This window comes from Bombus vancouverensis, chromosome 13 (genome assembly GCF_051014615.1).
Source record: "Bombus vancouverensis nearcticus chromosome 13, iyBomVanc1_principal, whole genome shotgun sequence".
Taxonomy (NCBI): Eukaryota; Metazoa; Arthropoda; class Insecta; order Hymenoptera; family Apidae; genus Bombus; species Bombus vancouverensis.
The window spans coordinates 10,271,981-10,299,889 of NC_134923.1; the positions used below are offsets into that span (position 1 = coordinate 10,271,981).

At 33.4% G+C, this 27,909-nt stretch overlaps 2 protein-coding genes across 9 annotated transcripts in view; one reads left to right on the top strand and one right to left on the bottom strand.

Annotated features, from left to right (window-relative positions):
• GEFmeso (Guanine nucleotide exchange factor in mesoderm) overlaps positions 1 to 12,078 on the top strand; it is a 93,838-nt gene extending 81,760 nt beyond the window's left edge. Inside the window, exons 3-13 of the mRNA XM_033343563.2 lie at positions 4,638 to 5,195; positions 6,381 to 6,601; positions 6,690 to 6,790; positions 6,856 to 6,972; positions 7,078 to 7,228; positions 7,298 to 7,636; positions 7,710 to 7,805; positions 7,912 to 8,041; positions 8,126 to 8,283; positions 8,378 to 8,467; positions 8,600 to 12,078. Of these exons, the coding sequence (XP_033199454.2) occupies positions 4,638 to 5,195; positions 6,381 to 6,601; positions 6,690 to 6,790; positions 6,856 to 6,972; positions 7,078 to 7,228; positions 7,298 to 7,636; positions 7,710 to 7,805; positions 7,912 to 8,041; positions 8,126 to 8,283; positions 8,378 to 8,467; positions 8,600 to 10,831 (4,193 nt within the window). The 3' untranslated portion in view covers positions 10,832 to 12,078. The remainder of the gene's footprint in view (positions 1 to 4,637; positions 5,196 to 6,380; positions 6,602 to 6,689; positions 6,791 to 6,855; positions 6,973 to 7,077; positions 7,229 to 7,297; positions 7,637 to 7,709; positions 7,806 to 7,911; positions 8,042 to 8,125; positions 8,284 to 8,377; positions 8,468 to 8,599) is intronic.
• Positions 4,637 to 27,790, bottom strand: hppy (MAP4K3-like protein hppy). 8 transcript variants are annotated; one of them, XR_013059962.1, is made up of 23 exons: positions 27,527 to 27,790; positions 27,393 to 27,450; positions 26,566 to 26,721; positions 26,206 to 26,438; positions 25,876 to 26,139; positions 25,590 to 25,785; positions 25,420 to 25,520; positions 25,258 to 25,325; positions 24,631 to 24,723; positions 23,714 to 23,752; positions 22,853 to 22,906; positions 22,052 to 22,119; positions 21,642 to 21,788; positions 21,264 to 21,439; positions 20,964 to 21,168; positions 20,711 to 20,894; positions 20,367 to 20,644; positions 20,207 to 20,290; positions 20,044 to 20,136; positions 19,832 to 19,958; positions 19,481 to 19,690; positions 5,805 to 5,972; positions 4,637 to 5,336 (listed from the first exon to the last, which is right to left on the bottom strand). XR_013059962.1 is itself a non-coding variant. In XM_033343589.2 (21 exons), exons 1-21 carry the CDS (start codon positions 27,635 to 27,637, stop codon positions 19,591 to 19,593), a joined length of 2,835 nt encoding a protein of 944 aa, XP_033199480.1. In that variant the 5' UTR covers positions 27,638 to 27,790; the 3' UTR covers positions 12,629 to 19,590. The 8 variants fall into 8 exon arrangements, 1 of the variants encoding a protein (XP_033199480.1); XR_013059961.1 differs by having other exon boundaries at positions 4,637 to 5,972; XR_013059963.1 differs by lacking the exon at positions 22,853 to 22,906 and having other exon boundaries at positions 4,637 to 5,972.
• Positions 27,791 to 27,909: the final 119 nt, after the last annotated feature.

Sequence of the window (27,909 nt, forward strand, 5' to 3'; positions counted from 1 at the left end):
CCAGTGTTCAAAAAAGTTACCAGAAATCACTAGAGAATAGTTTCACAAAAGAAGATATACAGATATGGTATATCAAACGTGGTTCTATTTCTAAGAAAAAATCAGTTCCAACACTCTATTCCCAATATATACCTCGAAAGCACTCGATCCCAGACAAAATTCCACAAAGTCCATCTGAAACATTCTGCTGCGTCTATCATCCGATTCGGATTACTTCATCGGCCCGCTGGATCGCTTCTCACGAATCGGAGAACGGGGTCACGCCACGGAGCATCTTTAAATCCCAACAAATCCACCCTTCGCCATTTGTCTTCTCGCACCGGAAGTCAGTAATTTCTACTCACCTGTCGCGATAAACCAGTATTTTAATCCTGAAAGAATGCCAACTACAGAGAGAAGCTAAACTCTTTAACGCTAGGCTTACCAGGCCTGGTGAAACGACCGGTTTCAAAATTTAATCTGAAATTGCACCTTCCTTCTTACAATATTTCTTTCGTTCGTCTAATTTCACGCAACTCCTCGTATCGTCCAATTAATCAGTTTCTCAATTTTCGTTAACGCAAGAATTTACATGAAGTTGAACGAACAAAAGAAACGACTGTCCACGGTGGTCATCGACAGACCCGCGTTACTAAATCCTCTAGAAGGATTAAAATAAGATCTTCGTGGTCGTATAAATTTGCGAAATACGTGTAATAGACCTTCAGAAATGTCCAATCTTAAAAAGCAACCTTTGCAAGAACCTAACCTTCACCTTTGTCTTTGCCAATCCGACCAATTTGCGACTTTTTCGCAACTCTCTTTTTGTACGTCATTTGGGACGACTAATTCCTCCGACTTGTCGAAAGCACTCGAGTCGTTCGGCTCGATTTTGAAAGAGTTACTCGGCTCTAAGTCGTCCGCATGTTAATGCCAGTAATTGTACAACTATAACGCTGCAGTAACGAATAATAGAAGCGTTAATTCGGGTGCGAGGTGAGACGGCGAAGCGTGTCATCGGTCTCGAGCGTGACAGCCGCGAGGAAGCTGGTGCACGCGAGGCCGAGACGAAAGTTGGTCCCGTTCTATTATTAGCCGAGTTCCAGCCAAGTGCAACATCGCGATCGGCGCAGGCAACGCATATGGCCAGCAACGAGCGAAGCGGAGCAAAGCGGAAAGAAGCGGAGCGAGGGAGATACCGTGTCGGCCTGATCTGCCTCTCCACGTTACTAGATTCTCTGTTTAGTTATTTTTTGTTTGTCCTCCCCCTCTTCCTCATCTCCTCATCTCCTCCTCTTGCTCCTCTTGCTCTGGACCTCGATACGCTGCTGGAGATGGATGAACTGATTGTGTCGAGATTTCAGGATTTATCGACCAGCGTTCTCAGGATGGAATATTTAGATTAGCGAAGAAAGTTTGAGAATCGGACAAATGTCTTTGCGAATGAAACATTCTAACATATTCCGATGGTTTTGGATCGTAATTGAGTAACTTTTGCGAATTCGGGGAATCCTGGAAATTAATAAGGTCGTAGGGGAAGCGTTAAAGCAATTGATCGAGACGTAGTTTAAAAATGGAACGTGTTCCATATGAAATATTAAAAAATACAATGTTTCAAGATCGACTAAATCACTTTGAAGATACGATACTGGGGATTTCCAGGATTTTGGCATTTGTTAGCGCAGTGAGAAAACACTGCAAGCGTTAATAAGATCAACTGATCGAGATAGGTATATTTTTAGGGTCGAGTATTTCAGATTCAAGCATCGACTATGTATATTCGAGATTGCTATACGAGTGTCTTGGATTATAGTTTAGGGACTTTTGCTGATATTGGCAATCGTTAGTGTCGTTAGAAGTATCAATAAATTGATCGACAAGTATCTTCACGGTGGAATATTTACATCAGCGAAGAAATTTTTAAAGATCGACTAAACGTCTCTGAGGATGAGATATCTTAAACGTTTTGCATTATGGCATGGGAATTTTGGTAATTATCAGTGTTATAGGGAATATTGGAAATATTAATAATTGAGATCGAGCGATATCTTCAAGACGGAGTAGTTAGATCGGCGAGCAAAGTTTGAAGAAATTCGAAATCTCAAACTTCCGTTCGAAGAAAGCGTAGAGATGAAAGGATTTCGAGTTTTCATGAAGACGAAGTAAATGTATCTGACAATAACTTAAAAGTTCTTAGATATTTTAGGAATTTTATGTCTTATAGAGAACATTGAATAAAAATATGGATGATCAGTGGTGAAATATCTTCAGGCTGGAATATTGTACGAGTAGAAAATAATTGAGAATTTTTATTAAAGTTATAATCGAGGAAAAGGAATGTCCCGCTGCAATAAGTTAGCGAAAGATTTTACGAGAGAAAAGGTAAGTTGGGAATATTTGCAACAAATGTTTTACTTTCTTGTTTGGACGCAAATGTCCGGCAAGCAAATTGGCCCATCGATAAATCCCACGGTGGAAAAATACGGTTTGCTTTCTTTGCACGTTCTTTACGAGCCGTGTTTGCATTTATGCTCGACACAGCTGCAAATTCTGAAAGAATAACTTCCTCTGCACCGGCTCTTGCACCGAGGGCTCCGTATATCTTGCTCGGATCATTACCGTTGCAACTTTTTCCTACATAAACGTGGAAACTGAGTTAATTATCCCCAAGCTGAGAAAGCTGAGCTAAGCTAATTAAAATAAAAATATTCGCTAATAGCGGTGGCATAAAAAGAAGCACATTAATTGTTACGTTACAAGAGATGTTTGCCAATCATCGTGTCGTAAAAAAAACGTTCGTTAAACGACGAATCGCAGGAAAAAAACTATTTAGTGAATTATAGAAAAAGAAGAAATTTGTCGAAATAGTTTTTCGATGAAGAAACCATAAAAGAAGCATAAGAACGATGTTTACTAATTATGAAATTTAAAAAAGAAGAAAAACAGGAAAGAGATTACTAATCTCTAAATTGTAAAAAATATATTCAGTGATGTAAACATTTTCCTCAATTTATTAAGCTAGCAATCAATGAAACAATCTCAAATCTTAATTAAATAAAAAAAAGATAAAAATAAACATTAGATACACTCGTGTGCGCGCAATTATCTTTTTAATTTGCCTCAGTTTCCTGTATGAAAGAGGAAAAAGAATCCGAGATTGTTTTCAATTCGTTAAACCAGCGATCGATGAAAAAATCTCGAATCTCTGTTAAATAATAATAATTTAAAAAAAGAAACAGAATTTTTTTAAATTGTAACTCAGTTTTTTGCACGGAAGAAGAAGGAAAGATCCGATATTACTGTTAAAGAAAACTTTAAAAATCGGCTGCGACTTTCGCCTAAGAACTTTCTCCTTGGATCACCCTATAGAATTTCAGCGCGCGCGAAATGCAAAAACCGCGCGCGATACAAGTTCATCGGACCACGTTGATTCACGTCAGACTCGTGGGGAATTGGAAACCATCAGGGCTGCACGTTTGTTTATGCGATATTGTTATGCTTCGCTCGAAGTAAAAGCACGATCTTTCTGCCTTGCCAGACACACCATATTCGCAATAAACGAAATTCCCCGTTACACGTGCGAAATCGGACCGTCTGGATGCGATAAAGCGCCTAGCTAAAGTCGATTCTCTAGCTTTCTTCCGATCTTATCGCGCCTCAAGTGGAAGATAGCCGAAACGAAACTGTTTTCTAACCTGAATGATCGAGTGCAGATATTGGTAACAAGATTTCGATGCCTTAGGTGGAGGTTAGGATAGTATATCTAGGGATTTTCTAGGGTAAATCATATTTTGAAATGATAATAACAATATTTAGTTGGTAATAATATTTGGCAATATCGATAAACATCGAAGTATCTTCTGAAACTCTCTCTATATTTTGGGCGGGAATGTGTGTCGAAATTAGGTGTAATTCTTCAATTTGAATTTTATGCGAGTGTAAGAACAAAAATTGATGAAATATTAGTAGGAAAATCAATAATTGTATTGGCAAAGATTTTTTAAGGAAAGAGCGTTCGATGTTTCTTTTCGATCCTCTTGCGGTGTTACACTCTCTGTAATCTTAGCGAGCACTGATTTTAATGAAACTCTAGGGAATCCTATTCATCTAGGGAACCCTAGAAAATTAAATACACATATTTCTACGAATAAACATTGGAGTCACGCAGAAGCTAAGTTGATCAATTCCGCCAAGTTTAATTGCACAATTTATGAAGAATTAAGTAATAAATAACGCATTCTGATGGCAAAATTAAACAATTAATAACTAAACTTCAAATTCTCGTAAAACAGAGTCGATCAATTTACCTACCGAGTGTTTGCTTTTATCCTTTGAGCAGAAATTTGTAATCTTCGCGTAATCGTGCACCATTGAGACGAAAATTAAAGAGCGAATGGATCGTCGAATGAAAAGATTAAAAAATGCCATACCATCGAAGATACGCGAACACGATGATTGAGAATCGCTGCTTCGGAGAATTAAGTAATCTTCCAATCTCGGACAGAATCTTACAGAACTGTTACCTACTTTCGACTTTCTGCTTACTCAATTCCACAAGTTACCTAAAATTACATTCGTATCCATATATCACATATAAGAAATATTCCACGATTTCTACGATGATCAGCTTGCCTAACTTACATCTCTTCGTGTTCCAGGAACAAGTACGGATCTGGTGCCCCAGCTGTTGGGGATGTTTGACGAGTTAGCACGCCGGGGCAATGGCTACACCGACCACGTGGTACTTCCGCCTGCCTGCAACATACCAGCGGCACTACAGAAACGTTTGAGCCTGGTATCCCATCGAGGCTCCATATTCGGCCAGTTCCATCCTGAATTATCCAAACCTCAACCGGATGACGCTATGGCCGAGCATCCAACGTCAGAGAACACCGTGGTGGACATAGTCGCTGATGACGTTACGCCTGAGAAAGAGAACGACGCGTTACAAACCCTGGAGAACAGCCAACAAGAGAATAGAAGCGAGTGTACGATAGAGAAGAAATCATATAGACGCGAAAGCAACGGTCTCACGCCACTTAGGTACAACAGACGATGCAGAAACGCTGCAAGACCGCTTTCTGGAAGCTCCGTTGCGTCCTCTGGAAGCTCGAGTACCTCCTCCAGTGGGTGCAGTAACCAGGGCAACCAGTGCACCATCAATCCTTATTTGGCGTCGGTCGAATCGCTGGCAGACACTTGCGCCAGCTCTCAAGGTGAGGGTTCAGAGGGCTTTCGCGAAGTTGGTGAAAGTAGAAGAAGGTTTGAAGAGGATTGCTGGTGTTGAATGATCCGTTTGGAGAGTTCTAGCGAGTTTCTTTGAGGAGATAGAAGAAGTATTTCCTTTACGTTTAGACCTAAAAACAACAGTTGATGACTAGAAGGACAGTCATAATTCTTGTACCAGACAACCAATTTGAGATTATTTGAAGCACTAAAACCAGTTGATAACATTTAATGTTCCTCGTCAGTCAGGGATATTCTTATCTTCACCGATGACACCTTTTCCATCATAAAATAATTTCCAATATAATCCTAGATCATACACCTTCTTTTTACCTCCTTCTTACGCCTTTCCTCCAAGTATACAATGTCAACAGTATTGCTGTAATTCTTCCTGAGAAAGATACCAAAAGCCAAACAAAATTATCATCATCGAGCAACAGCGCGTCAATCGATGTACCTCTATAGATCATTTTAGATTTTCTTTCGACACTCCTTTCTTTGCGCCTTGATTTATTAGAAGAGAATGGCTTTGTAAAGTTGTACAACGCACGATAATAAATTAACGTATAGCGTCGAGGTTTAAAAAGTTTGAAAAATACCTTAGAAATCCGTTTCTAGATGTATTGGTCGAAAGAGATTTCAAGGCCTTCGACTTTCTCCACGGCTGTAGCGTAATCAACGGCAATGACAGTAATGATAGCGGCAGTGGCAATAAACTTCTCTCTCGGCATTCCGTGGTCATCGTTAAGGGAAACCGTTGCCACGGCCTGGAATCGCAAGGAAGCGTGTGCGTTTCGACGATCAAACAACCATCTGATAACATGTTACACGTTAAAAAATGTTCTTTCGAGCACACGGTTTTTTCACTTTCGTTTTAATGGAAGTCGTTTGACACTTAGAACCAGTTTGGAAGAAAGGAATGTTTCTGTCGTAGCGAGGATAAGCACTTGCATTAGCTTTGATCTTGATAGAGAACTTAATGAAGTCTGATGAAGTAGTTTCTTGGTTAGTTAGATCAAAATTAATCTGGAGAATTTAGGATCCTTTAGATAGATAGCAATCTTTATAGATCAATCTGTTAGTGTGTAAGACGATTCAATTAAACTGCAATCTATATAGAATTTGTTAGGAGTTTCAATAAATCTATTTAATGAATGATAAAATGTTGGGAACAGGCTCTGGGGATAGTGGAGTGGTGACAGTTTCGGAGGCCAACTGTCGAATAGGAGATGATGGAAGTGATCAAAGAAGAAATAGCGGAGAGGAGGATCCTTTCAATCCCCTGTGCCACAGGCCGCGTTATTGCGACCCCCATCGGAATCCTATGGAAAGGGTACTTCTTGAGATAGTCGACACCGAGGCGATATACGTGGAACATCTGCGACAGGTCATCCAGGTAAACATTTAGATGCAGCTGTATTATCTCTCATCGATATCATCTATCAAATTATGAAACTTATTTCGTTATTTTTTGTTATTTTAAGGGTTACCTTATATTTTGGAGAAACGATTCGGCATCGTTTGTGGATCAAATGCAGCTGAGTAACTTATTTAGTAATATTGAGGATATCTTCGAGTTCAACAGGTAAAGTAATTTCTTATGTATATCATAAAAAGATTGGAATTATCTATAACATAATTTGATTTCAGAGAGTTCCTGAAAGAGATAGAGGAATGTGGTCTGGATCCAGTCTGTGTGGCAAACACATTCATAAAGCACAAGTCAGGATTTAAAGTGTATACAGAATATTGTACCAATTATCCAAGGTAAGAGATATAGCAAGATAATCTGGTGGAAATAAATGCTACTTGATACTTGCTATATTCTTATATCTCTTAATTGTAGTTTGGTATTAATACAGTTCATTTTAGCACAGTTTCCGTTCTGACCGACCTCATGAGTCAAGAAAAGACTGCACACGCGTTCCGAGAAAGACAAGCAGCCCTAGGTCATGCATTACCTCTTGGATCCTTTCTTTTGAAACCTGTTCAAAGGATCCTCAAGTACCACTTACTTCTGGAGGTAAATTGTATCTTCAATTTTATCACTATATAAAAGAAAAACAATAGTCTTATGATCTATTATTTACAGAATTTGTCAAAAGAGTATGCAGCAGACTGCGAGGTAAGAGAAAATGAGACTGAAGGTAGCAAGGCAATCGAGGCGGCATTGGCTGCTATGACTGACATTGCAAAGCACATAAATGCAATGAAACGAAGGCACGAGCACGCAGTGCGTGTTCAAGAGATCCAGTCCCTTTTATACGGCTGGCCTGGTCCAGATTTAACGACTAGTGGGGAACTGGTAGCAGAAGGAAGATTCAGAATGTGGAGGGCCAAAGCTCCTAGGCATGCTTTCTTATTTGACCGCATGCTTTTACTCACTAAGAAAAAGGAGGATGGGCTTCTAGTCTACAAAGCTCACATTATGGTATCTATTCTGCTATTTCCCTTTCTGTACAATGAAACTTATTTACTAATGCCTTACTATTTTGTATTGGCAGTGTTCGAATTTAATGCTCATTGAGAGTATACCAGGCGAACCACTTAGTTTCCACGTGATTCCTTTCGATAATCCCAGATTACAGTATACTCTTCAGGTAATATAACCATTTGTATATTAATAACTATAATCTTTACATTCAAATTCAATATTAATTTAATATTACACTGGTATATTTCATATATAATATTTATTATAATTAGGCACGAAACTTGGAACAGAAAAGAGAATGGACTTTACAGATAAAAAGGGTAATTTTGGAGAATTATAACGCGGTTATACCTTCGCATGCGAGACAATTGGTTTTGCAACTTGGCCAGATGCAACCAGAGGGTAGGACTATACATTAAATTGCGAATACTTTTCTCATACTGAACTGAACGATAATTGTATAACAATAATAAAACTGTTATGCAGACGACGCTTTGGCAGACAGAGGATCGGCGAAGAAGCAGCATTCTGCACCTCCAGAGTATCTAGAGAAACGAAAACAGGAGAAAGAAAGACGGAGATCTGAGACAGGACTTAGACAGAAATTCAAGAAAGGTGGCAGAAGGTCTGAGACTACAACTGAGGTACATACGGTTTCAGATGTTCTCTGTACAATATTCTCCAACTTTATCTCTTCCAATTATACTTAACTTAATTGGTTTTCTAATATTCTAATAGGATTCTCCAGCATCGCCACGGAAAAATCAAAACGAGGATTCTAGTGAACAAGGATTTAAAACTTCAGACGGACGCGGATCAAAAGTCAAGGTACTTAAAAATATAAATAATTTTCTTTAATTTAGGGGTTATATTCAGAACTTTAAAAAATCATCATTGTGCTTTTGTATCAAATTATGACTGATTATATGGCACGTGAAAAATATTTACTATTGCGTTTAGGATCGCTTTACCGGTTGGAGGAGGAAATCAGAGCCAGGTTTTCAATCTTATGTGTGCCTTAACCAGTCTGACGAAGAACAAAAAGAAGATACGGGTGATACGGGGTCTGCCACTGTTGAGACCGAGTGCGCGATTATCGAGAACGACAAGCATACGAACTCTCCACCACCTGAAACCAAAGAGAACAATGAACAGCAGACTCAAGCGCAAACAGTCGAAGAAATAGTTGGTCATATTCTCATGCAAAACCAGGAATTCCAGAAGCTCCTAGAGAAGCAGCGGACGAACAGCATAATCAACGTCAGACAGCAGCAACGTTTCAATAAACGTATATCTGCTGACACGTCTGATGACAGTGACTCAGAAAATACGAACTATATTGCAGACAATTCGGTTAACAACAGGATATCGCGTATTAGGTCAGGTCATCGAGAGCGGTTCGTTAAAACGAATAATACTTGGAACTCGTTATCTTCTCCCCGTGACCATCAACCTACGCTACAATTGCTGTATGATAATTTAAACAAAACTGAAAATAATAAATCGGTGGACAGTAATTCGAAAAACAAGATTAACCTTGTACAAGAGAAGAAAGCGTTGTTTGAAGCGTTCAAGAAACAGAGTATTGTGACAGAGAGTAAGGTTATCAAGACTGCGCTTAGGATAAGAGAAAATTCAGCATCGAGAAACGAAGAAGCAACTCAACCACAAGCTGCGAAGGAAAATGAAATTCAAATTGTAGAAAGCGACAAAGGAACGACTGAAAATGGCGAATGTACAACTGAAGTTAACCAAGAGGTTACCGAGTCTAACAAAGGTTTTGGAAACTATGATAACCTGCAACACGTGTGGGAAGGTCTGCAAGAAGAGAAAAGCTTGGATGGAAATGACAGTCCGACTCGTCCGGCAGTCTGGTTAACCAAACTATGCGAAGGATTACCAACATCGCCCCAAAAGTGTGGTTCTCTTCCACGTAGCTTCCAAATTCACCCTAATTCTAATCAGAACGTAACAAAGTCACGGTTCTTGCAGAGGGATGGCAAACCTATGAGCGAGAGACCATTTACCATAGCTTCAGACAAGCCAGCAGAGATTAACCTGGAGGACATGGAAAGGTACGCCTCTACATGTCAGCCAGAAGGAAGAATTGCCAAATTTCCGACTTCCGTTTCAACATCCACATCAACATTCTTTTGTTCATTGGACGATACATTGACAGACGCTTATTCAGAGATTCATATATCATCCACCACCACGAACATACATCCTGATCATAAAATCTATAGGGCAAACACAAGTGGGAGCACCATATTCAAGAACGTCCTTTCTAAAGCTGGCAATCGTCTTCAAGGTCTGAGGAACACCATGAGCACAGAGACTCTAGAGTGTAGCGAAGAATTGGAGAGGACCAAGTACTTCCGTTCTTTGAGTACAGGTAAGTTAAAGAAGAAGAGCAAAATGAAGCATTCGAGGGAATCCTCTTCGGATGTGGAAGAGCTCGTAGGATGCACAGCGAGGGGGGTTTCGGATCTGAGAATCCCTTCGGTTTATTACAAACAGGGAAGCTCAAGTTTAGGTGCTCGGATCGCTCAGTCTGACTATGCGGATCCAAGTGTACTATTTTTCGAAAGCAAACGATTTCAGCAGGCAAATAGTCAGTCACAGACCAAGGAAGAGAAGAAAGATGATGAAGAAAGTATAGAGAACCGAGAAAGTGAAACGGATAGTTTCTATGAAAGATCATTCGAGACGATTGAGAACTACGTAGATGCGGATGTTGACGACGCGTTCCGGGATAGTGCAATATTTAGCGATATCGAAGAGGTTCTGGTGGCCAGGCCACAATCGAGTCAGCCTCCCGAAGATTGCCCGCCATTTAAGAGCAAAGTGGCGCCACCGGTACCAGCGAAGAAGAAAACAGAGTCTATCACAGCGGTAAATCCCTCAGGACACAACGTTGCGACGACGAAATGCAAACCTAACGTGGCTCAGAAACCCGATTATTTGAAGGTTAAGTCGGTTTTCTTAAAGGGACAGCAAGAATTGGACTGTAAAATTCCGGTGAGAGCTCCTGTGTCTGAAAGTGGAACGTATCATTGTTCTAAGAACAGTTTGCAAAGCAATTGCTCGTCAAACAGTGGTGAAGAGAACGACGATGTGTCGGCGGGACAGAGCCAAGCAGGTTGGGTAAGGAAGATAGTGGGTCAGTTGCAGGGTCACATTGAAACGTAATTTATGCCAATGAAAGTGTACAAATCTCGTAGCCTTAAACACAGGAATTTCACGTTTGCCGATATTCTTAATCCTTTTGAGATTAGCTCATTTTAATTTATATATTGGAATATTCTTTTTTTTGTCTTCGCATACTTGATAAAAAAAATGTAATAATTACACTGTGGATGCTTATGCGTTTATGGAAAATTTCTATTTTTAACATAGTACGCAAACTGATACAAAATGTCCAAAATATAGTCCATTTTCTAAATTATATTCATAAAAATATGAATTTGCATGAATATCCGCAGTCTAATTTAAATATTTCAAGAAGTATTATATATCTTGAAAGGATTAAGTAGTTATTATCTAGAAATCAATAATACTCGTTTGGACGATGAAGAGTCAGTTTATTTTTGAGTGATCTATTAAGTACAATTATCTTTGAGATTATATTTTATTAGTACAATAGAAGGGAGGAAGAAAGATTGAAAATAAAGTGGAAGTAGAATAAATAAAGAGTAATATTGGTCTAGATAAAACTCAGATACTTCAATGAAAGACATAGTATGTACATAATGAATTACTGTGGACACATTTTGTTTCTTTAGTTTTTACTATTAACATTTATGTCCGATCAAGATTTAAAAAAAATATTATTATTATGTACATGTTACGTTTATGTTTATTCTATTCGTGCTTTATGTAAACTATTTCCCGCGCAAACATGAAGTTCTAGTGTTGAAGTGTATTGTACAACATTGAAACAAATACTGCCGAACAAGTTGTCGTATCGTGTAAACTAGCGGTAAAAAGAACAAAACGTAAATAAGTGATACTTTTTCAAAATATCGTATGTCATATTTAATCCGTGTCATATATAAATTTAAATGTTATGTTAATAATACAGGGTAATCAGAGAAAATTATTTTTGAAAAGCCTTTTCATGGAGGAAGCTGTTATATCCTTTGGTAATTTAAATATTTTAATAAAATGTATTTTCTAGTGAAACATCGATCACCATGTAAGTAAATTGATACGATAAAGAGTTGAATATTGACAATTGTATAGTCACCCTGTATTGTTATATAAATTTTTACAAGGACAAATTTTTTCATATTTTAATGTCGTTAGTCAGACTATTGTAAATCGTTATACATGTCGACTGAATGTTTTAAGCGTCGATGTACTTGCAAATTAACTCGTTAGGATTCAGAAATGATTATTTTATTTTTCAACAATAAAAGTGTTCGTTTGAACAAAGAGGGAAGTCGCTTCTTATTTTTTATTTATTCGCAGAACCTAACGGGTTAAGTTTAATTACAATTAAAAGAAGAAAATTGGAGAAACCCGAAATATATTTCTCTGATGGATAGATAAAAGAGTATAAGTCAAAATTTGGGCAAAACAAGATATTCTAATATATTCTCTATTGCTATTTTTTTGCTTATAGTCCCAATAACACCTATTATTCTTTCATATTACGAGTATTTTGTGTAATTTTTCACTTTCAAATTTTCTATAAATGCATAAAAATTCGCAGTCTAATTATAAATGCTTCTCTGCAAAACCAATAATTTTGGATTTATACCCATTTGCCCGCCCATCAGAGATTTAAGATTAGGCAATAAATGAACTCACGATGCAAATGAGATTATGATTTATTTGCAATCGCATTATGCGAATGATCTAGCATCTTTGCAATAAATCAACTTGATTATTGTCAGTTTTCGTTTCCATTATTCAAGATCATTGTCATACTTTCACATTGAAATACTTCGTAAGAAGGATCCGAAGGTGAATTCGAAGATCAGGTCCTGATTACTTCAGGTAGGTTTTATTACGAGAAATGTCTATTTACAAGAAGTTTCGGCTAGTCATGTTTACAGATACGAGAGTAAATAATACATAATGTTCATAAATTAGCTTTGCAATACTGCACGTGTATAAAAAATACAGGAAGAAGAAAAAGAAGAAAGAAAAATTACTAAAAGATAGAAAGCTCAATGAACTGAAAGAGAAAAACAAACGATCGTTCATTATACACATTATATACAACTGTAGTAACTATATAATACATTTAATTGTTTAGTATTATCTCGAATGAGAGTTCTCTCTATTTAGAAGAATTTTCTTCTTTCAAATCTCCGTTAGTGTTGAGGTTACGAATATAAATATAAAGAATAAATTAAGATTCGTTATTTCGTTTACCTAACAAGAAAGCATCTTGTATAACGATACAAGGGAAAGTAGTGCGTTAAATACGATCTTTTCGACATAAAAATCGTTTCGAGTCATCCATTTCCGTTTAATTACAGGATTATCGTATGCTAATTACTGAAATCAATGTTGTCCAATGTTAAGCTTCACAGATTAAGGGACTTCCCCCATCTTGTCTCTATTATGCTACTGGAGTGCCATCTACTGACGTCTACTTTGAATATTCCCGCGCAATTTTTGTTCGTTAATCTCTTTATTTCTTTCAAGCGATACTCCAGCAAAGACAAAACAATACAAGAAGCTTTGTTCGAGGACAACACTGATTTAGATAATGGAGACCGATCGTGCAACTTTCTGCTGCATCAAAAGGGTGAAGACATCAGTGTTTTCCAATTAGAACTTTTTAGGAACTCCTTTAATGTATAATTTATTTATATAATATAAAAAATAATAAAAACACCAATCATAGGTTTTATATAAAATTTAGGAGTTCCGTGAAACACGAATACGACGTCATTATTAGGCTGAGGATGTTTACGCAAATTCAAATTTTTGTGGTCACAACTGAAAAAATGGAACCTAAAAAGATATTTATTATGTGTGTTCTGAGCATTTTTACATTATCGAATATCCTATAATTGCATAAAAATCCGCAGTCTAATTGTTATGAAAAGTCTTCTTCGTAAGAAGCATTGGAAAACGCTGTTGCAAACGAACGAAAGAAATTTAACGAGATCGTTATCTTTTTTTCTTTTGCTTTTTTATACAGCACCTCATGGAGATGCTACTTAAATCTACAAAAATTCATTTATGCGACAACGACACATTCTCTTCCTACGATTTCGTTTGCAAGAATATTCTCATTAAATCATCGTCTCTATTCGCAGCTAAAGCTTTGGTTAATAATGCGCTATTGACAGTATTGACAATTCTTATAGTTTCCCCCATTCCTTTTCTCCCACGAAATAGCGCAAACTAACGAAATCCCGATGACATCGTTATTCACGCTAATCCTTATACTTCTTTGAACTTACATTTCTTCTCCGAAGAGCATTTTTATTAAATATATATATTCATATATTTATATTTATATATATCTCTCTTTTTCTTTTGTCTCATTCTCCCTAAGTCGTATCGTCATTCTTACAACACCAACTTGCCTCTTAAAATATTCTTTTTTTATGCTTACACTCATTGTTAATAGAAAACATAATACATAGCTGAACAAAGAACCAAATCAATTTTGATAGCATAACTTAATGATATCGTGGAAGAGCACCTGTAAAAATCCATGATCTATGAATCCCAAGAGTGATTTTGCAATTTCTCCTAATTAATCTAGCATTATTTATATATAAAGAGTAATAAAGACAATAGAAATAATTTTTCAAGCTCAAGAACATTCCTTTGTTACATTAAGAAATAAATTATAAAATAACTAAATGATTGCAATTTTATTCATGTCACTCTCAGGATTAATTGTAATATTATTGTTATTAAAAAATAATAGAAATTGTATAGAATATAAGATCTGAGAGATTACAAGACATACAACAAATGTTTGCTTTTTGTACAGTTGTAAATATAATCTTGTAATTTTTTCAGATAATTTTATATTCCTCATTCGTAAATAGAGGCAAAGCCATTCTGGTCAATATGGACAGGTACATGTTATCGCTGTACTATTTGTCCTACTGCTATAGAAATCTACATTGTGTGTGAATTGAACAGCAGAAATATTGGTGATTCCATAAAAAATATTAATATAGAAGATACAAATCTTTTTCATGAAATCAAATGTTGCAATTTCATAATGCTCAATTTACACACAGCATACATATACACGAAGATTCAATAAAAATTAAATATTTTCAGCTATGCACTACATTCAACAGAAACACTCCTGAAGAATCTAAAATTTCGTGGTCATAAGGAGAACATGGATATGTAAAATCTGCATGTGTAACATGTTTCTGAATTCTTATGTTTTCTTCTTGATCCTAAATTTTTGTTTCCTAATAGTTGGTCTGCCATGAAGTATTTATAATTATTTTTCTCTTTTTTTTCCTAATACTCTTTTTCACTGTTTAGTTAGTGTAAATGTTGTTGCATTTAGTCAGTGTTCTTGTATATGCGTTTCGCACTACATATTTGATGCCATGAATGAAATTATTGTCTTTACAATAATATAAAAGTTTGCCAGGTAACATTGCAGTGTCATTATTTACGACATTATTGAAATAAAAATTCAATCTTTTCCTTATGTGGAATCTGTACGCGATAATGTTTACACATCAATGAAATCAAAAGAACATACGTGTATAAAAAATTAGTAGTGTATTGGGTTAGCAACTAAGTGATTGCGCATTTTATCATTAGGTGGTAATAACAAAATTTGCAATCACTTAGTTGCCAACCCAATATCTTTATACATGTAATGTACATACATTCTTGAATGCCTAAAAAGCATATAGATTTTTTATCTTTCATTGGTTCTAGTAATCTATATCACACCATTATACATTTGCCCCAAAATTATCTTTAAAACGTGAGAAAATACTAATTACATGAACAGAATATGTACTGTACAATTTAAAAGATATACTGAAACAATTTTTTTAACAAGAAGCATTCGAACGCTTACAAATCTATATAAAAGAATGTTATGAACATTTAGCTATTGAATAACAAAGATGAAAAATGATTAATAATTTGAATGAAACAACGAGCATAATTGAAATGTTAGATAATGTACAAAAATTTCATTTAAATGCCAACATTGCAAGCACTCAATATCTCCTAATGGTACATGCTTAATAGCAAATACAAGGAAGACATTGCTTTATATACCTTTCCTTTACAAGTCCTACCAATTTACATGAATAACACCCTACTAGACTTTTCCATCATGTTGTTATACGATTTGATTAAACAATTTCACATTTGATTGCTCAAGCACTGATTGTAATTGCATACTAAACTGCTGACACAAACGTGTAAATATACTGACGCATTGACCTGCTTAATCTTATTCCCTGAAAAAACATCTCTCTTGTCTTTAAAGCTATGTCTATATATATTCTCTTAAAAAACTTATTAATATTGCAGATATTTTAAGAATCATCTTCAATTCAGCATTCAAATGTGACACTATATTTAACAATAAGACTTAAAAAGTAATTAATTATCACTTTGTGCACTATGTGCATGCATACAAGAGCTTTATGATGAACGAATAAATTCTATCTCATAGACTTTATTATATTTGGAATGGAACATTTGAATAAATATGTAGAAATTGATATCTAAAGGTAATATGCAAGACAAGAGTGATATTTAAAATGGTAAAGTTTACTATCCTGGACATACTTTGAACACATGATCATTTCAATTCTTTCCATTTAATAGACTGTCAGCATAAAATGTTTCAAGCACAATTTTGCTGCATCTTGGGATAAATCAGTATTAAATCAGTGTTCAATCTTGTCTTAACATAAGTGGTACAAATGTTGGTACTTTACAACCATATGATCTACATGTTTTGTCTTTTTTAAATTATAATAAAACACTGTAAGAAGAAATTTAATAGCTGAAAGAATATTTCTCAAATAAGAGAATTAAATTTTTGATAAAAATTTAATTACACCACTTATGCTGTTAGTAATAGATACAACATTCATATAACATAATTATTTACCACAAACAATAAGCAGTCACATATTATTTACTATAATGACACTATAATAGTAAATTTTTCATAGCATAATACTTTCTTTAGTAATCCTACTTTCTATTTACACAGTGAATCTTCATATAAAATACCAAAATATTTCAACATTTCCAAGATAATTTTACTCTGTCAATCCTTCCTAGCTCAATTTACATTTCATTCTTGCCATTGCAAATCAATTACTTTGGTTTGCAAGCTATCGACATGGATGGAAAAGTGCCAGATACTCGCAAAATCTACTAAATGGCATTTAAAAGACATTGTTGAATTTAAGTATTTTTAAAATATTTCATAGATCAATCGATTCTTAATGGCCTCATTACATTATTTTATTAGCATACCTGGCCAAATTATATTCAATATAAATAGTATTATATTCTGTGATAATAATACTAAAATACTAAAATATAAATCACTATCCTAATAAAATTTAAACTATGTAAAAAATATTCATAATTTTTTTCAATACTTTAATTTTATCTAACTACTTAAATTTGCAATAAGCAATAGTAATTACTAAAATCTTTATTATGAAATATTTTATTTGTTTAAATATTACTAATAACTGACCATCTTTTTTTATGAGCTTTTTCATAAAAACTATAAGTTTTAAAATAACGCTTGAAGTGAGATCTATTATTCTCTGCAACATGCAAATTGCAGTTTTTAAATTGATTTTCTTTTCTGTTTTCTTATTTAATATTTAACGTGCAATACTGAGAAACTTAAATTTTGGAAAGAATAAGAATAAATTTTTTAATTCTAATTTGTCTTTTATTTAATATTATTTATTACGTGCAAAGATGTAAAATTTTCTACTCGTAAAAAGATGCATTTAAATTGGTCGTTTAAACATTTATTTTATACTACCATATGCCGAAAAAAGAACTAATTGAATATCATTAAAAATAATCTCGAATGCAAATAAAATGTCTACTAATCTATAAATAAATAATAATTATATTGTTCTGAATATTTTAAGTAATTGATCATTACAAATACAAACTACGTTATTCATCTCTGTATTTATCGTACAAAGACACCATAGAAATATCACATGGTATCAACTGATACTAATATTAATTAAATCACTGATGCAAATCAAATTTTACATATTTGTAAAATATTATGTTGTATATATCAGATGATATAAAAAAATCTCAAATGTTAAACGAAAATTAATTTTAAGAAGCGGAGATAAATACTCAGCGTTTAACATTTGCATTGATCCTTAAGCTCTATTTCATCCAGCACTCTTCCTCCTGGATACACAGTTCACGTGTTAAGAAAGTCTTTCGCAAATGAGAAATCGCGTTTCTCCCAGTCTTAATACCCATCACACAAAATGCACTTAATGTCCATTATCTTGAAGAAGTAAGACGTTAATTGAAATTTATATATAATATATATAGACACACCGTGCTCCTAAACTTTGAATTCATGTACAATACGAAGAAATTGTTTCGAATATTTATAATATATATCCACTAAAGTCATATTTCAGAAGAAAATTATGGAGCAGGAATTTCGACCTTAATTCCTTTTTTAAACCGCTAATTATCAATATTAGAGCTTGACAATTAATTATGCAACATAAAGCATTCCATGGTGCATACATTTTAAATCGTTTATGATACCTACTAAAAATGATTGTTTCAGATGAATTAATCATTAAGACCATTTTCATATATACTTCTTAAAATAAATAATTTATGATTGCCCCATCATAAACTATTTGCAATTTCTACTGTATATTCATAGTACAATCATCCAAAATTAGAGACACTGATGAACGCAATGTCTTATTAAAATAACTTTGATGCAAAGGCCCGATGCCTACCAAAGTAAAACTTATACAAAAGAACAGGACATTATATTGTATCGAATATATGGGTTTCAATTTTATATTTTGTCCTTTTTTTCTTTTTTCCTCTATTCATGCAAGAAAAATATATATTTGGGACTGACGTTTAATAGATATACTTTTATACACGATAATTAATTTGTATTTAAATCGTTGTCTTTGTTGCTTTCTGTTTTACTTGATCGAATATATTAATCTACTTAAACTACCTTTGGCAAATATCTTCTATGGCTCGTACAAAGTTTAGACGAGATGTTTACAATTATACAATTAATTTATTTCCAATATTGTGAAGATCTTTTATATTATCTAAAAATTATTCTAAAAATATAAGTATCCGTGTATCTACAAGTAAATATCGTTATATATGCGCGGTTCGCATTGTTCAAGATCCATGAATGTAAGAAGATGAATTAAAAAAATGGAAAAAATTGCTTAAAATCAAGTTTCGCGCCTATCATTTACTAGACATTTACTATAATAACGAATGTCGAGAAAAGTCGATCGCGAATATTCAATTTCGCGATCGCACACATGTTTCTTGGGAGAAGTTCCGATTGGTATAAGCTTTATTTTGCCAGGCATAAGGGCAAATTTACATATTACTTTAAATATATCGTGCTTCTTTCTAATAATCTGTTCCACCGTGATCTTCATTCAGACCTCGAAGACCACTAATTCTAAATACGTCTTCGTTAAAAAGTTTCTTTTTTTCTCTCGGCAAATAACCAGTCTATGCAGCAATGACTATATGGACAACAGTGACGAATGACGTGTTTGCACGTGTGTACATTAATGTACATTGATCTTATCCATATGCACTTTAAAACAGGATAATTAACAATTCTCTTACCAACATCGACCACTGCCTCTGAGTCACATTTTACTTTACATGCAGTCAGTGGAAATCACAAGTCACTTGCGATACATTATATGTCTGCACATTTATAGTTGGAAGATAATTTAGTAACTGGCTTCGTGTCCAGCAAGTATATACAAATCCGCGCCTTCGGATTCAGTCAGTGTACCTGATTGAACCAAATGGCTCTCCAGCATCACAACTCTATCGAAAAAAAAAAATTAAAATTTATTACTTCATTCCAAACGTTTAAGTCTTACATTTTTAAACCTTCATATTTTTAAAATTTTAAAACATTTAAGTTTAAAATGTATAAAAATTTATTACTGTACAACAAGCACATACTTATCCGACCCAAGTAGTCTGTACGTCCTACTCGGATCACTGATTTCTTGAGTAACTTCGCCATTCTTAAAACTTCTACCTTGCATGCCATGTTTGTGGAATGCTAGTACACTATCAGGTAAGCAAACTGAAAGCAACAAAATGATTATGAAAAAACTTATTATAAATATAGCAAAGTAAAAACGTTACTAATAAAAGACATAGAAACTTACTAATGGATTCAATTTGAAAGTTAAAGTGTAACTCTGACATATGCTTCCTGCTCGACCTAGGTTTTCCTTGTAGCGTTACCACTTTCACTACATCTATAAAACGAAAGTGTAAATAAATTATAGATCTTCAAACAATATTATACAAGGATCCATTTTTACTTACTATCATAACAGACTAATATTGCGTTTTTCTCTAACTGTGTAACATTAATAACATGAAGGTTTTCCCTTCTTGGTATCACAGTGGCTGTAAAAATGGAAGAAAATAATAACAAGTATACTTTTTAAACTTAATTAGTACGGAATAACAAAGAGAAATATACCAGAACCATCCATATCTTCCAATTCATCACTGTGAAACCAACTTGCCCCCGAGTTCATATTAATTAAATCCAACTTCAATTTATTTTGCTGATATGGTTGTTTCACAGACACGCACACCATCGGGTATTCCATTTCGGGTGTAATTATAATTTCAAATACGTTTAACGGTGTCGGTAGTGTACACTCGAAATGTTTTAACAGCATAAACTTATTAAGAGGATCGTACCATTGCATTAAAAATATTCCGGTCGGCATTGCACCACATAAATATTTATACCTGTGTTAAATATTTTATTGATTAATGCATTACATAAAAGAAAAAATATAATATTTATTCACTTACCCGTTATATGGATTTCTTCCTACACAACACTTGGTACAGCCTTTTGTGTCTGGTACCTTAGTAGTTAGGGCAAACTTCCTAGGTACTAATCTCTCAGATATTTTGTTCATATGCAATGAAAACCTGTGAGTCTGCTTGCTTTGCATCGCTAATAAATCGTGTCTATACAATTGTGGAGTTTTTCCTACAATTTAAGATCAGTACTGTGTATATAATAATTACAAAATGATACCTTATATTATTAATATCTTACCCGATAAAGACATGAGAACATCTTTAATGACATACATCCAAATCGTACGTCTGGGATACAATTGATCTATTGCAGTTTCATGAAGTTCATTTAAATTTAAATTATAAATCCCTTCCTCTGCCGCGATTAATAAATGCTGATCTCTCGTATCCGGATGAATCCAGCTTGCGGTACAATGTATTCTTAACGGACATCCATTAAATACCTATACAAAGATTCCAATATTTTTCCAGATACAAATTAGATTATTACTTTTTATGATTAATTGGAATGAGATAAAGATAGATAGACTAAACTAACTTTCGAGAAACATGCACCCATATGAACCTTGGGTGTTGGTGGCAGTCCATTGCTGATCGGTCTAGGAGGTGTATGGCGTTTTCTGTCCCTTCTTCTTGGAGGAACAGGAGGAGTATCAGATAATAAATCTGGGCTCATACTTTCTCTGTCTCCTTCATCTGGCATCTCATTTTGACCTACAAAAAATTGGTTTAGTGATTAAACGAACTATTTTTAATGTACTGAAATTGATAATATAATTATTTTAGAAAAAGAAAAACGAATTTTAGAAGCATGCTAGTAGTGGGGGTAGAATTATAGAAATTCACATTAAGGAGTCCTCTTAGGAAAAAAATTGTAACCTATAGTTTTAAATTAAAAATTAGGGTGCTTTTCTACCATTTGATTGGAGAGATTCTTCTCTAGGACCACTGTCAGAAAGGGATCGTTGACGTTGCCCATTGACAGCAGCTAAGGACTGAGCACTGTTCACCAGACCATACAACTCATCCACAGAGCTGTGGCGCCTGGGACTTGCTTGCGATCCTAAGCAACGAATCTACTTTTTATACTATTGTCTTGATACTTTTCAACTTTCAGTATTTCCAAATCACTTAATACTACCAAACTACTTTGATGTGTAACTTGAAACTAATACACTTTTGCCATTTTAATTCAATTGGTCTTGAGTTTTACAGATTTATAAGAAATAATTAGCAAAGATTAATATGCATCTCTCATGCAGTATTTTACATTAATAAAATGGCTGCATAATTTAGTAGAAAATAGTTATAAGAATATGTGCTTACCTGACATATTATAATATGGACAATGTACTTCACAATCATTTGATGACTCTCCAAGAGGAAGGGTAGCTCTGGAAAATAAATAGACCAGCAATTGTTAAGAAATATTATATATCAATGAAGACAAGTGTATTAGAAATTTTCTTTTTTAAAAACAAATGCTACTTTGTTGTTAGTAAATTATAAATAATCTTTAAATAATAATTGAGAAATATGTATTAATAATAATAATTAGTCAAGAATTTAAAAGAAACATAGCATTGTTTATGAAATTGAGAAAATGCAATGAAAAAATGTTAGAAGGTAAAATCAACATATACAAAATCATGGAGTATTAAAGCATTTGTTATCATATTTAGTGATTGTTAGTAATTATTTAATAAGCACTGGTAGGTGTTTTTGGAAGAATATAGTGTGTCTTATAAGAATTGGTGCTTAGAAAAAATGATATGTTTAAGCAAATGTACAACTGAATTTATTAATACAATGATTATCAATGAATAAATCAATCATTAGGGAAAAGACTTTAAAATAATACTATTTCAAAATTATATATGGGTTCTCTTTAAAATATCTGACTTCCCATGAATTTTATGTACATTTAATTTTGTAGCATCCTATGTAATTGCTACAAATAAAATGTATCAATGAATTATTTAAAACTAAACTTAAACAATTATCATAAACAATTTGTACTAAGTAAAAGGCAATTATTACTTTCAGCTAAAACTAACAAAAACAACCGAACTGTATGTACAACAAATAGATGAAACAGCCTACTATTACATTTTATCGTTTACTTACTGCAGGGAATATAGCTGGTCGCAATGCCCACCAACCATCGACATTGCATTCCCCCTGCACACATGAAACTATAATCATATACTATAAAACGATTACACATTCTTTTTGTTATTAATCCTGTAGAACTCTTTGTCTATGTATTCATATAATTACTTTTTTATACATAAAGTGATTCACTTATATTTTATGGGGAATATATGGGTAATGGTTCTCAGACAAAATAATATACATGACTATGTTTAATCATAAATAAGGCATATCATGTAGTAACACTTATTAGCACAATCAATTAATTAGATACCATTTCATTTGCTTTTATCACAGCTGATTCCTTATCATCACTAAATTACAAAAATATAGTTGAAACATATGTTCAAAATCTTAATCTCTCTGTAACAGATATATAAACTTCCACCACCAATATGGTTAACAGTTGTAAAAATTAATTCTAAAAAAAAAAGGAAAGAAAGAAGTTGCATGCAATAAACAACATTAAAAACATCTATTGCTAAAGAGCCTTTCAAAGTATAGACTAGTATACTTTCAAAGTATAGACTTCAAAGTTACCATATTTACATACATGTATTGAGTTATATTTATATCTATAGGAAGTTGTACAGGGAATATAAATAAAAGGTGACTAATAGGAAGAATCAAAGAAATGCATAATGCAAAATAGCTTTAATCAATTTTGATGCATTAAATAAAATGCAAAAGAAAAGATATTAAACAAAAAATCGTTAAGTAAATCTTAATAAGTTAGTAAGAAGCTGCTGAAAAACTAGATGATTTTAATACAAGGCATTAGGAAATATATGTGCCAGGTGCAAGGTGCAAGGGAAAAGGGTTACCTGCCAATACCTTAGCAACAACTCCTCATCAATGTACTGCAATAGACTCCTGTTGGGAGAAATTATTAAAATTACAAACTGATCAGAGAAATTAAAGCTATGAGAATTAAAATGAGCCGAGAAATTCGGATAAGGATCAGACGTAATATAAGGATAATGTAACAATAATTTCAAGATACTATACTAATTCAAGATTAGGATTTATAATAATAACAATTAGATTATAAATTTCAAATTTGAATAAAATATATGTATATAAACATGCCAAATTTTATTGTGTCTCATTAAATCATATTATTTTCTATTCATCATTCATCAATTATTGAATGCATAAAATATTATGGAAACATATACAAAATATCAGTCTTTAAAATGATGTTTTTTATGAAAGATATGGAAATAAATTTAACAAGACAAAAAGATCTTTGTATAAAAATAAAATACACAAGTGTGATAATAATACTTACGTAACAGTACTAGTGAATACATCAAGACTCTTTTGAACTTTCATTTCAATCATGCACTACTTAAACTAATTTATACACCAGTCGTCACATGCATACTTTGTATGTAGTATGTACTATTTAAAAAATCAATCATTTGTAGAATATAAATAAACAAAAATATTAATTATTTATAAACTATAGTATCTACGAAAAAAAATATATATATAAAGAAAAAATCTATAATCATTAGCTCCATGCCTTAGATTTTTAGTCACTTTCTATATCAATAATTAAAATGGCATGCAAGTCTACTTTAAAAATCATAATATATATACTTTAAATTAAATAAAAAAATGTCATTCCATCTTGCTTGTAGTTTTAACATATTTATATATCTGGAATAATATTAATGTCAAATTTTCTTAGGTAACAATTCAAAACTGTATCATATCTTCACACCAAACTACCTGTATTTCATTACCTTAAACTCATATGAAATATCTCTGTGTCTGTATTGCCTTGATGCGATTCTTTACTATCTGTTGTATCTGTTGTAACGTTAGCGGCAACAGTACTGATACAAAGATAAACTATATCATGTCTAGGAAGACTACAGAATCATTAATATAAGGCAATCAAAACATCATAAATTGTTTCCATTAATTTTTTACATGATACAAGGAATAAGAATTATGCAAATAATTGCAATAAGCTAAAAAAAAGATCTGAAGTATCTTTCAAAAATAATATTGGGTTGTTAGATCTTTGGAAGCGTTAAATTTACAAATTTACTTTTCGCTCGTCACCATTAATGGTCGATGCGCTGTATACAAAGCGGAAGCAAACGTGCCATATGCATCTCGACCTTTGTTAGATCAAAATTGCTGTTTTGCTTTAAACAGTTCTTAACTATGTAACGAGATTAAAATTTATATAAAATCTTAATTAATTAGATAGTAATCGTTAATTATTATCCTGTTTAAAAGACAGGAAATCAAAACAGCAATTACCATATTAGTGGAAGGATCTTAAAGCATCCCCTCCCTGAATTTTCCAGGACCACATATCGATTTACATAATTAAATAGATTTATTTTAAATATGCTTACTTTTCCTGTACGTCTTCAAACGCTGACCCGATACCACAATCTGGATGAACATCACAGTTATGAACAGACTAAATAGTTAAACATAGAAATATTATTTTAAATATCTTATTATATAATATAGGAAATAATATAAAAAATATTTTTTATAAAGTGTGAAATCACCTTGACGTTATTCATAATATCCATGATATCCCAAGATGGGGTAGCATCCACAGAAGGAGAAATCGCGTCTCTTTGTAACGTTCCATCAAGATTAATTTGGTCTATAACACGTATGTAATTTGTATTTGCAAAAAAAGGTAGAATATATACTTGAATATACTTGTGTTTACCATCAGTGTCTAATTGTGGTATAGGACTTTTTGGTCTAGGTCTCGCAGTGTGACGCGATGCTATCCTCTGCGGAACATTAGGTACAGCTCCATCTTCATCTGCTTCTAAATCAGTGAACATATGACTAGGATTCGATACTTTCTGCAACAATTCTAGAGCTAAACGTTTACTCATTTCTCCTTGAAAAAATGCGTGCTGAAACGAAAGTTTCTATTCAAAATATTTTCTATAAAATTTGGGGACGATTTCAATGTATATTATACATATTCTAAAGAAGAAAATAACCTGCAGTAATTTTTCGGCGGTCGGTCGTTTTTTGGGATTTTTAGTTAGAGCAACTTTCACGAAATTATGGAATGTTGGACTCCATTTGTCACGATCCTTTAACGTAGGTGGTTTAAAGCCAGATTTGGACATGAGAAAAAGAGCTCTCATTGGATGTAAATCAAACATAGGTGGTTGCAATTCAGCTAATTCTATTGCAGTAATACCACAAGCCCAAATATCACAAAGTTGATTATAACCACCCTTCCTTTCTACAGCTGCAACCTACAGAAGTTTAAAGTGTAGACTTCTAAAAGGTCTCTATAAAAGTATTTGAGAGTATCAAGGTACCTCAGGTGCCATCCAGTAGGGAGTGCCAATAAAGCTTTTTCTTTTGTTAATAGTTGCGGTAATCTGTGCTGACACACCAAAGTCAGCTAGTTTGACATCACCAGCTTCAGTCAGTAATATATTTGCACCTTTAATATCACGATGCATTTTTCCCATGCTATGCAAATAAGCCAATCCCAAAAGGGTTTCTCGACACATGTATGCTATTTGTATTTCTGATAATGGTCCAGTAACTATAATATTAAAATACTTTTTAATACTTCAACATATCCCAGGAATGTGCTTTCAACATAAATACTTCCTTTTTACATGTTAATTAGAAATTAAAACATTACAGAAGGGTAATAATAAAATACCTACTGTGATATATATCCTGCAAGGAACCACCTCCACAATATTCCATACAAATCCATAATTTATCCCTTCTCAAGTAACTTCCATAATAGGCAATAATGTTAGGATGTCTGCAATCTTTCATCATTAAAATTTCTTGTTGAATTATTGCAAAATCATCCCCTAAAACATTTAAATAATATGTATATCATATCACATAAATTTTTATTCATTCTTTGCAGTCTTGTTATATTTATCAATAAAAACATTCAATACACTACTGTGTGTATAAAATTAGATACCTTAAAAATATGATACGAAGTTTAAATGGTACATTAAAGGAACATCACATTAATAACATTAAATTAAATATTAACGTTAAACTAAAATCATCGAGCATTAAATTAAAATGTATTTTATTTGTGTATAGATATAAAATAAATAATCATGAATAAAGTAACAAATACAATTTACAAATACAATCAATGAGAAAAGATATGTTAATATATATTCATGAGCTTTTTATATATTGTTATAAAAAAAATAAAGATATAAGCTTGCAAGCTTTTACTCAAATATATATTCTTTACTGAAAAGTTAAAAATACACAAAAAGGAAAGTTGAAAAGAATGGTGCAAGATGTAGATCAATCATTGTTTGACTAATAGTAACTTGATTACAAAAAGCAATATAAAGAAGCAGTCTGAAATCTCAGTTAATCAACTTTTACTTAATCATAGAAATAGATCAAGAATGCAATTGATCACTCATATCAATGTTAATTCTGGAAAATCTTTAGTGAATTAAAACTTAAGTGGTTAGAAAAAACAGTTTAAAAAACTGGAAGGACATACCTGGTTCCAACTTGATAACCTTAATTGCAGCTAGGTCATTCATGGAAAGTCTTTTGGCCTGCGATAAAAAATTGAATAGTATGTAAACATAACGTGTACAATGGCGAATATAAAAAATGTATGAGCGTATGAACCTTGTAAACATCTCCGTACGTTCCGCTGCCTATCCTCTGAATGAGCTCGTACTCATCCTGTGGATTTCTTCGGCTTATGTCACTGGACAACGCGTTTGCGTTCAAAGCCATTCTAAAACACGTATCCCCGCCGGTTTACCAGCTAACGAGCGTAATTAATATCTACAAAAGAAGATTAACGTTAAAGTGTAAAAACACATTTGTTCGTCAGAATGTCACTTTCGTCGAAACGTCGCCATTGTTCACAACAGCTCTGAGGTTAGTCACGACTGGGTAAGCGGTTTCTGCGATACATCGATCAATCGATCTTGTATCTCGTAATGAAACACGTTGTACTCCTTTTTTCTGATTCATAGTTTTGCATTTTTTCTTTCTCGAAATCC